At 46.5% G+C, this 12,061-nt stretch overlaps 1 protein-coding gene across 1 annotated transcript in view; it reads left to right on the top strand.

Moving 5' to 3' along the window:
• The window catches only part of HEG1 (heart development protein with EGF like domains 1), a 58,993-nt gene that overhangs the window by 10,393 nt on the left and 36,539 nt on the right, over nucleotides 1-12,061 (top strand). Inside the window, exons 5-8 of the mRNA XM_032406743.1 lie at nucleotides 3,506-3,775; nucleotides 4,404-5,738; nucleotides 7,739-7,855; nucleotides 8,479-8,598. Coding sequence (XP_032262634.1) covers nucleotides 3,506-3,775; nucleotides 4,404-5,738; nucleotides 7,739-7,855; nucleotides 8,479-8,598 — 1,842 coding nt within the window. The remainder of the gene's footprint in view (nucleotides 1-3,505; nucleotides 3,776-4,403; nucleotides 5,739-7,738; nucleotides 7,856-8,478; nucleotides 8,599-12,061) is intronic.

Genomic DNA, 12,061 nt, shown 5'->3' with positions numbered 1-12,061 from the left:
AGCCACTGGGGGCCCTCTGCTTTCGTCATTCCCAGGCCATTCTTCCAGTGTATAGCCCCACTTTTTTTCTGGGACCTCTCCCAGGAGCTGCTCTTGCCACCGGCCCCCCTCCCACATGCAGCTCGGGGACTTCACGGTCCATGTCCGTCCATCCCCTGCAGCCCACCCCACGCCCCGCATACCTGCCTCAATCACACAGCTTCCGGAAGGTGGAAGTATCACCTTCTCAGGGGTGGTTGCTCACCCCAGGTCTAGACATTCCTCAAGAGCAACTCTCCCTCCCCCTTGTTTAAGCAGCTTTATGGAGATTTAATTCACATTCTATGCAATTTGCCCATTCAAAATGTACAATTCAGTGGCTTTTAGTATATTTACAGAATCGTGCAGCCAGCGCCGCTGATTCCAGAACACTTCCACCACCCCAGAAAGAAACCCAGTGCTCATCAGCACTCGCTCCCCAATGCTCTCCTCCTCCCAGCCTCTGACAACCACTAACTTACTTTCTGTCTCTGCGGATTTGCCTATTCTAGATAGTTTGTGAAAGAAATCCTACGACCTGTGGCCTTCTGTGTTTTTCACTCTGCATACCGTTTTCAGGGTTCATCCCTGTTGTAGCCTCTGTCAGTGCTTCATTCCTTTATATGGCTGATAGTCCATTGTGTGCATATGCCACATTGAGTTCATCCTTTTATCAATTATTGCACATGTGGGGCTTTCCCACCTTTTGTCTATTATGAACAATACTACTGTGAACGTTCCAGTATGAGTTTTCGTGTGGACATGTGTTTTACATTCTCTTGGAAATACCGGGTTATAGGGTAGCTCTGTTTTTAACCATTGAGGAATCATCAAACTGTTTTCCGTTCCAGTTCCTCGGGGCTCCCCCAGCACTCACTGTGGATCATCTGTTTTGATGATGGCCATCCTCATGGATGTGAAGTGGCATCCCACGTGGTTTTGATTTACATCTTCCAGCTAATGATGTTGGGTATCTTTTCACTTTGGGAGAAGTCTATTCAGATCTTTTGACCATTTTAAAATCGGTTAGGAGTTTCTTCCTGTAGTGTCTGGACCCTAGTCCTCTATCAGATATTCCATTTGCAGACATTTTCTCCCATTCTGTGGGTTTTCTTTTCACTTTTCTGACAATATCATTTTTTGAAGCGTAGAGGTTTTTTAATTTTGATGAAGACCAATTTTATAAATTTGAGAACACTTTTTCTCTGATGGTCTTTTTTAATAATGTTTTTGGGTAATTTTATCAACAATTCTCAGCCACCTTGTCAATGTAAAGTGTGTGCTGACTAAAGCAAAAATGCAGTAATTTACCATTTAAGCTTATAATGGACTTAAATCCTTACCTCTCCACCACTGATAATAGCAGCTCCATTTCCCCCATATGAACATCCTAACTGATGAGGAAAATTAGCATTTATTACTACTGATGTGATGTGGAAAAGCATATGCTTATCATGAAAGAGTACCACATGTATGGGTGGAGAATATTTGTGCTTTTTCATGTGTGCGCATGGAAAGTGCATGATCTGTCTCCTACACAAAAGGATTCATTTTCTACCCTCACAATGTGGGGCTCGGCGTTTTCTCCTTCTCAAACTGGGAGCTTAGATGCCGTGGCCTTTCCTGTGTGCATCGCCTCCATACGAGTACCCTTCGCTCCATTGTGCATGCTCAGTTGGTTTGTGTGGGAAATGTGATCTCAGTGTGAGCAGGTCTTAGGGTTCCGTTATGAAGAGCCAGATAAGGAATAGCCTCATTCCCGAAACCAACTCACTGTCAGTTAACCTAATGCTTTATCTCGTTTGCTCTGAATCACTCAAAGTGGACTCATTCTGCCATCCAGCCTTTCAGAGTTCTTGGTCTGTTCCTTTTTCTGGGTTTGGATGCAGCCCCTCTGTTTCAGGCCATGACTCTCCACTTTCTTAATTCTATAAGCCTGATGGGGTTGTTTGCCTAAATTCCATTTAAGAGTTTTATGATCTCCCCAGCCCAGGCCTTGTCCCCTCTGCCCAGGGGACTTGTGCTCAGATACTCTCAGCCCTCAAGCCTCTCCTGGTGGACCCATGGGTCTCTTAAGCCCTTCAGCCCGGTCAGGTCACATCTCTCCCTGCTTCCTGGCTGTCTCAGCACTACTCCAGGTCACTGTGTATCCCTGTCTCCACACTCATTCCTTTCACTTAATGCAAACCTATCGTGAAGTGAGCTTACCTAACATGCAGCTTTACCTCTGTTTTCCATGGGGTATCAAGAGGTAGTCTGGGGGCACCGGTCTGGCTCAGTCAGTAGAGCATGTGACTCTTGATCTTGGGGTCATGAGTTCGAGCCCCACGTTGGGTGTAGGGATTACTTAAATAAATAAACTAAAAAAAAAAAAAAAGAGCTAGTCTGGTCTGGGAATAGGAATAAGAACCAGGGAAAGAACTTGTTTTCTCATAGAACCAGATTATGAGTATTTAGGCCAGGAAGAGTTGGACCTCATTTCCATAATTTCTGAGAAGGGTTTATTTGATAATCTAATATAAGAGTCTTTGAGCTTATAGCATAAAACATACACGCAAGAAAGGAGGGAAAGGATATTTATTCATGTGTCACCTGTCCCATTCCCACCAAGAAAATAAATGCATTAAGAAAACAAAAATTGGGGCACCTGGGTGGCTCAGTTGGTTAAGCGTCCTACTCTTGGTTTTGGCTCAGGTCGTGATGTTAGGGTCATGAGATCAAGCACCACGTGGGGCTCCAGGCTCAGCGGGAAGTCTGCTAGAGATTCTCTCTCTCCCTCTCCCTCCTCTCTGCCTTTCCCTGCCCCCACCTGCTTGTACATGAGCACTTGTGTGTGCACTCTCCCTCTCTCTCTCTCTCAAATAAATAAATAAAATCTTTCTTAAAAAATTAAAAAAGAAGAAGAAAAATAACATAGAACAGAAAATAAGCCCATCTTTAACTTCCAACCACCATGCATTTCTCATTGATGCGTTAAGGGAAAGAACTAACGCTCTAAAAGAATGATAAGCCCCATGTCAGTTCAGGCCCGACCAGGAGGAAAAAGCCTTACAAGCAATGGGGGTTCTCCCTCCTGGGCCTCATCAGAAAGTCTAAAGCCCCCGTGGGGTGGTTAGTCTTTTGCTGAGCATTCACCTCCCCCACCACCACCACCAGTTTCCCTGACATAAACTCTGTTATGTATCACCGAGCAGAAATACAGTATGATCCTGTTCACTGAAGTAGTAAACCATCCCATCAGTCCAGGTCACCTGAACGGATGTGCTGATCTGCAGGGCCTCCTGAGGTTTCGGTCACAATACGGGTTTGCAGGAAGCAACACATCGTGGTTTCCCGAGCGCGAGTTTCAGATCAAGACCTGGGAAAAGCCAGGGAAGCCCTTTGACTACCTTAGCGCGGGAAGTGAGGCTCATTGCTGGGACTCCTGCGCGGTGCTGCCGCTCCAGCCCTGTACTGACCGGCCATCCCCTTTCAATCCCCTTTGCAGCCACTGAAGATGGTCCGGAGCCCGGAGGCAGTTCTGATGTGGAAGAGAGGACTTCCCAGGCTCACCAGCCGCACACTTCAGCTACTTTCACCGGAACTGGAGAGCGCACGCTGCGGTCTCTCACCAACGCGAGCACAACTTCTGGGGAAGTGAGGCACTCTGTGGTAGTGCCCAGAGAAACCGAGAGCGCCACCCAACGCGGGAACGTGACCGTGACTGGTGACGCCCACTTGGTCTCGGGCTCACTGGCGGCCTCACCGTCCCTGGGAGGTGAGGAGCAGGATCTCTGCCCACATTCCTTCAGCTCACCTGTCGGTGTACTCCCAGTCCTAGAATGATTAAGTTTGCTGTCAACCCAGAAAGTACCTTATAAGCTCTGTCTGAAGAGAACTTTCTGGGTTCTCCCACTTCCCCCCATTTGCCTCAGCCATGTGTGATGTTGTCTGCCAGGATGCTTGGACTAAAGGAGACCAGCCAGTTGTGGCCAAAGCCAATCTCCTGGGAAAGAAATATCTCATTATCATTATACAGAATGGAAAATTGGGAGGGTTTTCCTTTTTCCATTTAGACATAACAATTGTTCTGTTGGGGTCTTAAGAGCTTTTCAGATACCAATTTGCTTTTATCAAAAAAGGCATGTGGAAGGAATTTGGACCTATTCCCTATTCTTCAGCCGCTGGCCCCACTTCTCTTTTATTACCCTTTCTATTGCCGCCACCCGAGGTCCTCCCAGGAGGGTAAATATACTCCGCACAGACTCTGCCCGTTCCTGCCTGCCCACACTGCTCATCCAGAGTGCTCGCCATCGAAAACCGCCTCTCCAAAGAAAGCATTAATATGTGTTTGGGAGATTGCTTGTTTGTTGAGTTGACCTAACTTTGGTTTTTTCCATTTGCAGTCACTGGAATTAGCTACAATCAAGTGCGTGGCACGGATATGGAACAGGGGACTTCCAGTGACTACACAGACCACACCTATGTCTCATCTACTTTCACCAAAGGAGAACGGGCGTTACTTTCCATTATAGACAACAGTTCATCCCCGGACTTAAGGGAGAGTTCTACCTCTTCTACTAAGATCTCGAACTCTTCACATTCAGACTATTCTTCCTCTTCTCAGGCTCAGACTGAAAGAAGTAATGTGTCATCCTATGAAAGGGAGTATGCCCAGCCTTCCACTGAGTCGCTGGGTCTGCGCACAGCCAACGTTCCCTCCTACGCACCCACCATTAACATGTCCAACACTTTGGTTCTTCTGGACACTGATGCTGCATCAATTGGTGACTCTTCTTCTTCTTCAGGGCCCCCTTTGCCCCTGCCCTCAGTGTCCCAGTCCCACCAGTTGTTCTCATCAATCTCACCATCAACCGGGGCCTCTACTCTTCCACTGCAGTCCACTCCGGATGCGCCCACACCGGTGTCTTCCTCACCACCACCCTTACCAGGGTCCCTGACAGCATCTACCCCTGCCTCACCATCTGCCTCCCAAACAACCCTACCACCTTCACTTTCTACCCTGGTCCTGCCCAGGGCGAGAGACACCCCTGTGACTTCAGTTCAGACGGGGACAATGGCATTATCTGTGGCAATGCTCCCCAGCGGTCAAACAGCAGATCCTAAGAACCAGAGTAACCCACACCATGAGAAAGTCATTACAGAATCAAAGCCACCAGGCCCGGAGTCTCTGCCCACAGAGGCCCCTGAAGCTATAACAGTGAGATCTACGTCAGGGATCCCTATGCCCTCGACCTTAACAGAGTCCTCCACTCAGCAAACCCTTCCAGCCACGAGCACCAGCATGCCCCAAACGTCTCCAGCTTTGACAACCACCGTCCTCGAGACCTCTCATCCCTTCAGCCCTGCATCAACCACAGTAGCTCCCATGGCTGACCCCACAACAGTACAGACTACGGCTGAAAAACAGCTCTTGCCAACCAGCCCCGAAATCCCAGCACCACGGATCTCCACAGAAAGCTCTGTCACCACAGAAAGGAGCCAAGTCCATGGAGATGCTACCAGCCAGTTGATCCCCCTGACCAGTGTACCCACATCAGCGAAAGGATTGACCCCAGGACCTGGCATGACAGAAGAGTACAGCCCGGCTTCACATTTCCTCAGAACATCTCCCCCAACCACAGGTGTTTCCACGGCTGAAGTATTGACTCCTAAATCTACCACCGTCGCTGCCCAGAGCAGCACGCAGTCGCCAAAAGCATTGTCATCTCCAGCCTCAGGTAAAGGGCAGTCACACAAGCACACGGTGGGCTGCACAGGCTCGGGATTTGTGGGAACGCGTGGCAAGGGCTGCTGTCTGCAGTAGGTCCGTGTCTGTGAGGTCACCTCATCAAATAATGTCATGGTGGACCTCATGTCCTCACCTGTGAGTTACAGAAGTCTGCCTAAAGAAAGAGGGGAAGATGCTTCGGCTGTGTGTGACATCCGTAGATAGTGCCCTTGTAGCTTTAATGCCCCAGATTGCAAGAGCCTTTTAAGGTGCCTCGAAGTCTCCCAAGGCCAGAGCAGGGCAGTGATGTGGGATCGGACGGTGGGAACACTGCAGTCGAGAAGCTTCAGGTGGTCTTTCTGAGACACGGAGTGAGTATGCCCTGCTCCCGGGTCAGAGGCCTGAGCTTCTCAGTTGCAGGGAAGGCTTCTCTGGATCCAAGGGAAGCCCAGGCTCCTTGGTCTTCTGGAGAGTGTGGTGCAAGTTGGCAAATGCAGGTTAAAGGGACACGTTCTGTAAGAGGACGATGAACTAACAGTTTCCCGTAGTGACAGGGCAACCCAAGCTTCTTTACAGTGCCCTTGAGCTTATCTTTATATTCGTGTGGGAGTGGCTGGTACGGGGAAAATAAAGCCATTCACGTGACTCTTCGTGATTTAAGGAAAGGTAGAAGAAATTAGAGTGATCCATCTTTCGATGTCATGTTCGGAATTGTACCTTTGGCTTGTCCAGACCCAGGAAAGGAAAACTGCTGTTGGTGCAGGGGGGGATAGGGAGACTGACACCTTAAGGAAGGAGGAAAGAAGAGAACGCTGTGTAGTGACTAGAGCACGGAGCTCAGTTAGTGTCCGAGTTCCAGCCAGTCAGCCACGGCCAGCCGGAGGGCGGGAGGGCCATCACCACTCCTGCCCTCTTTGTGCAGCGACCCGAGCACCTCTGAGAGATGGAAGGTGGATTCTTCTCCAGGGAGGCTGGAACCCTGCTTCAGGTTTCCAGGAGGAGCTTCATTTCCAGCCAAATATATTCCAGTACCAGATGGAACATAATTCACAAATCCCCCTTAAAGCCGATTATGGTCATTACAACGATAACTGTAGGGGAGAATTAGTAGCATCATGACTGGCTGTTAATGTGGTTTTTCTGACAGTATCTGTGGGACGGTGTTTGGTTATGGAGATGCTGTGCTCCGGTAGGTGATTTTAGGGATATGTAAAGTAGCCTTGTAGAATAGGAACACCATCTTTAGGGTTAGCTCATTTGTTTTCGGGGTGATTTTTTTGGCATTACAACTCTTGACTTCTGCCTTCTCTTTCTCCTCCTACCAGCGATTTTTCTGCTTGGAAACGATGCAGTTTTATGTTGTGGATTTCAGCTCTCCTGAGCATGTGGCCGAAGTCTTTAGTAGGCAGTTATTACATAGCTGGAGCATGACAATGCTGGTTCTAGATACCGAAACCCAGAGTGTGGTCTCTGCTCGTTGTCACACTATGGAAAGAGAGGGCACCGGAGTGCACCACTTCGATTGTTTGTCCAAATGATTGCACCATATGTGGAGGCCCGGTTATATTTTGAGATTTTTTTTTTGGAAAGGGGGGAATCCTGGAGCAGGGAGGATGGTTAATCAGGGACCTCTTCCCCCCTGACATGTGTTTTAAATTGGCATGGCTTCAAGTCGCATTTTCTAAGTGTCAAAGACAATATAATCATCAGTCCTGAACTGAGCGACCTGTAAGCGCGTAAGCAGCATTTAGATTTGAACCCGCTCTTGCATTCAGGGATCCAGTTGTCGAACACCTGTGTTTGCTCACGAACTAGTGCCGGGGTCTAGTCCCCACTGCATCTCTTCTGCACCTCCCGGGAACCTGCTCTATTTTAGTAGTGTGACCTTTCAGGGCAAGTCAACAGAAATAAGCAAAAATCAAATATTAGCTGGGAGAATTAAATATTTACCTAGAGCCACTTTACGTTTCCTATGTGATTAACTGCTTTATTCCTGGAATGTGTTTTTAGTTAACAGCTGTGCCACTAACCCTTGTGTTCACGACGGGAAATGCGTTGTGGACCCCACTGGCCACGGGTATCGATGCGTGTGCTCACCCTCCTGGCAAGGGGATGACTGCAGTGTGGGTAAGAGGAAAAGTCATCTCCAGTGGTCTGTACCACAGTATCTCATTGAGATAGGCAATAACACTATTTCCCTTCAAAGTGTAGGAGAGTAAGATTTTTTTAAATTAATACCCTGCTGATTGGAGAGTTAGCATGCTTCTGTGTTGTCTGCAGAATAACGTCAACAATGACAAGCCTCCGTGATCTGGCTCCATTCTGTGGGCTCCCTGCACCCCTGCCACACTGGACCCTCTCTAGCTCCCGAAAGACCCCTATGCTTTCCTGCCTCTGGCCTTCACTGCGCTGGTGCCTCAGGCTACCCCCCACCCCCCATCTGCTTGTTAAAGTCTTTCCTGTCTTAGTTCAGATGTTATTTGCAACAGTCCTTAATTCTCCCTTCCGTCGAAATCTTCCACTCTCTCTGTACTTTCAAATCCTGATTCATATTTAGTGTCAGTTGTACACCTGGCTGCCTCCACCCTCAATAGACTGGTAGCCCCTTGAGGACAAGGGTAGCATCCTCCTTATCTCTGGGCCCCACTGTGCCTCGTGCCCTTTGGCTCTTAGTAAGTGCTTACTGGACTAGATAGTGATTTTGCTGTCTGCCGCGGATTCAGTATGGCCCGGTTTTCTGTCCTCTGCAGATGTGAATGAATGCCTCTTGAACCCCTGCCCACCCCTGGCCACATGCAACAATACTCAGGGATCCTTCACCTGCAAATGCCCGGTTGGCTACCAGATGGAAAAAGGAATATGCAATTTGGGTAAGAGAATGAATCTATCTTGGAATGTATCCTGCACCACAATATATTTTTTAAAATAACGTTTATTGTTTTCCTCCCTAAACAAAATGGGTATTTGTCCAAGGTATGAACTTAAGGAATATAGAAAGAAGTGAAATTGCTGCCTATTTTCAATCACTCAGAGATATAGCACCTTATTTGCAATCTTTTTTAGTGTGCATTATATTTTTATATAGTTGAAACCATGTGGTATTTGTACAAACTTTATATCTTAAACATTTTTCCATGTTTTTTTTAAAGATTTTTATTTATTTATTTGACAGAGAGAGAGACAGCGATAGAGGGAACACAAGCAGGGGGAGGAGCAGAGGGAGAGGGAGAAGCAGGCTCCCCACTGAGCAGGGAGCCCAGTGTGGGGCTCGATGTGGGGCTCAATCCCAGGACCCTGGGATCATGACCTGAGCCCACCGAAGACAGCTGAGCCACCCAGGCGCCCCACATTTTTCCATGTTATTAAAAATATTATACAGACTTTCTAAGGACCACACGGACATGCCATTATTTATGCACAACACTATTTGCCTAACCATTCCACCCTGCAGTTAGAAAAAAATATATATCAAAGGGATCTTCTAAGTACATAATAAAAAAAAAAAATTTTTTTTTTAGGGAGAAAAAAGAATAAAACCCTGATTATCCTACCGCATTCACACATTCTTTTCATTTGTAAAAATGATCTTCACAGTCCTGTTCATAGGCAGATACATTTTTCTAAAGCTGCTGTAATTGGACCATGCAATTTGTCCTATTTCATTATCTAATTTAATAGTCTTGAAGCTCGTTGATTTTTAGATATAATCTCCAGTTTGCAGGTTAAAAAGCAAACACAAATGAAAACTAAGGTCCTGGTGAGGTGCTAAGTGGCCAAGTTTATGCACCTGTTTGCTGAGAGGCTGCATTCCAGCCCACAGCTCTCATCACATAATAATGTGTTCGTCATAAGAGCTTCCTTGCACACAGGGTCAAACCCTGCTTTAGAGTGCTGAGTTCAAGACATAACTTGTTGAAGAAATGAGAAGTGCAGAACATAGAGTTAGCTAAGCTCATAAGGAAACTGGCAGGTAAAATGACTCATCTTTGAATCATCTTCAATTGAACAGTGTGATATTTAACATACAAAAAATGCTCAGGAAATATCTTTTTGAGAAAACAAATATCTGTGACCTTTGAAAAGTGTTATTTGCATGAATTCCTATTGCCCACAGGCTGAGGGGAATCATCAGATATTTTAGGAAGGTTGTGTCAGATGACAAAACCAAAACGGTTAGGTAATGAGTTTGATGTGCTTTTTAAGGGAGAACCACTGTGGCCTGGGGGAGTCTGGGGCCTCCTGGGCAGTGGAGCTCTCTGCCTGAGGGGTTTGGGTTAGGATGAGTTTGGTAGAGCGTTAGAAGCCATATCACTTCTGAAACAGGGCCTTATTGGCTAGGGTTGCATATCTGACCTTATTTAGAAGGACCAAGGACAAGGGAGTAAGTACAGAGCCCAGAGGTGACTTGGTGTTGGGGGCTTGGCTGACTGAATCCATTATGTTTCTGGTCCTGGGGACCGTTTACAGAACTTCAAAGTTCATTTTGCTGACGTGGCACCCTGGGCAGGAGCAGCTCCATCCTGGGCCTAGAAATTTATTTCAAACACTTGGTACCCTACTAAAATAATGGTAGAATTTTGGAAATTGCTTAAAATACAAGGATCAAGTCAAAGCATTATTAAAGAAAAAGAAAATCTAGGAATCTAGACATCTGTTAAAATCAATAATTCCTCTTTCTCTAATAATTTATTTGCTTTTGGGTAACCTATTCCATTTAGCTACACCCTGGAAGAAATAAGCTAGGAGTCTTTGGTTTAAGAATGGAGAAGCGCCTGGGTGGCTCAGTCGTTAAGCGTCTGCCGTCTGCCTTCCGAGCCCCCCGCATTGGGCTCCCTGCTCAGCGGGAAGCCTGTTTCTCCCTCTCTCACTCCCCCTGCTTGTATTCCCTCTCTTGCTGTGTCTCTCTCTGTCAAATAAATAAATAAATCTTTGGGGGAAAAAAAAAATGGAGAAGCTGGGATGATTTTGTTTTGAAGCAGTGTGGGAAATGCCCCTGCCGGGAGCCCCACTGCCTGGCTTCCAGCTCCAGAGCTACCAGCTACGGCACATGACTCCTCAGCCTCAATGTTCTCATCTGTAAAATCAGATTACCACCTGCTCTGCTTCCCACTCAAGGTTATTGTGAAGATCAAATAAAATAAAGTATCTGAGCAAGCTTTGAAAATGGTAGAGTTCTCCAGATGGGAGGTATCATTTAACATTTGGTCCCCAACCTCTTGGACCAGAATTGAAAGCAATGAAAACACTAGGTACCCTGAATACAAAGTAATAATCATGGATCTTTAAAAAAAATCATTTATATAAAAAAGAGAGAGAGACAAACCAAGAAACAGACTCTTAACTACAGAGAACAAGCTGGTGATTACCAGAGGGGAGAGGGTGAGAGGGAGGAGGGAAACGGGATGGGGATGAAGGAGCGCGCTTGTCCTGATGAGCACTGAGTAATGTACAGAATTGTTCGATCACTGTAGTGTACATCTGAAACTCATATAAGTATGTTCCTTATTCTGGAATTGGAATTTAAAGCTTAATGAAATAAAAAATATGTAAATAATTTAAAAAATCATTTCTATAGCCTATGTAAATCCACAGTTGAATGTGAAGTAGAAGATTGCCATAAAGCCAGGTGAGGTAAGATAGGCACGAAGATGTCTGTGTGCTGGGCAGGGTGCAGTGGCTGGGGGATGCGATATGATGCCATCTTCACAGCTGCCTAAAAGCAGAGACCACATTTACTGTCCTGATTCGGAAGAGGTCTGTGTACTTAACATTTACGAGATGTGTATTTCCATCCAGAGAGTCTCGGTATCAGCCTGGACCGGGGAGAAGGGAAGATGAAGGAGCGGGGTGGTGGTTCTGGAAGCCTGTGTGCTGAGGGTCCCCCAGGCATCGTGGATCAGGGGGAGAGCCGTTCTTTTGTGTTAACAATCATCTTTCCCTTTTCAAGTCATTTAGCTTCATTGTTCATAAACATCAGAGGAACATGCAAATTAGAGCATGCTGAAATGCTTTCATTTGGCCAAGAATGTTTTCAAAGAGCTCCCTGCTGCTCAGCAAGAGACCTGAGCAGCTGGCTTCACTGAACTGTAGAACGAGCAAAAAGATGTTAAATAAGGATTAAGGGCTTTAGACAGTAAGTATAAGATGTTAAATGTGTTCCCTGGCTCATTTGTGGGCCTTTTTCTTAATTCAGCAGGCAAGCGTTCTGTGAAAGAGCAGCTTCGTGGTTCCTGTGTTTGGGGTCTTGTTTTTTTCCCCTGTCCAGAGGGAAAGATAAGAATTTAACATAAGGGAAGATAAGAGGCAGATATAAAGCAGGCTATACTAATTTTT

Source organism: Phoca vitulina, unplaced genomic scaffold (genome assembly GCF_004348235.1).
Source record: "Phoca vitulina isolate PV1807 unplaced genomic scaffold, GSC_HSeal_1.0 scaffold8, whole genome shotgun sequence".
Taxonomy (NCBI): domain Eukaryota; kingdom Metazoa; phylum Chordata; class Mammalia; order Carnivora; family Phocidae; genus Phoca; species Phoca vitulina.
Note: the sequence above shows the minus strand (reverse complement) of the source record. Positions and strands in the feature narration are given on the sequence as shown.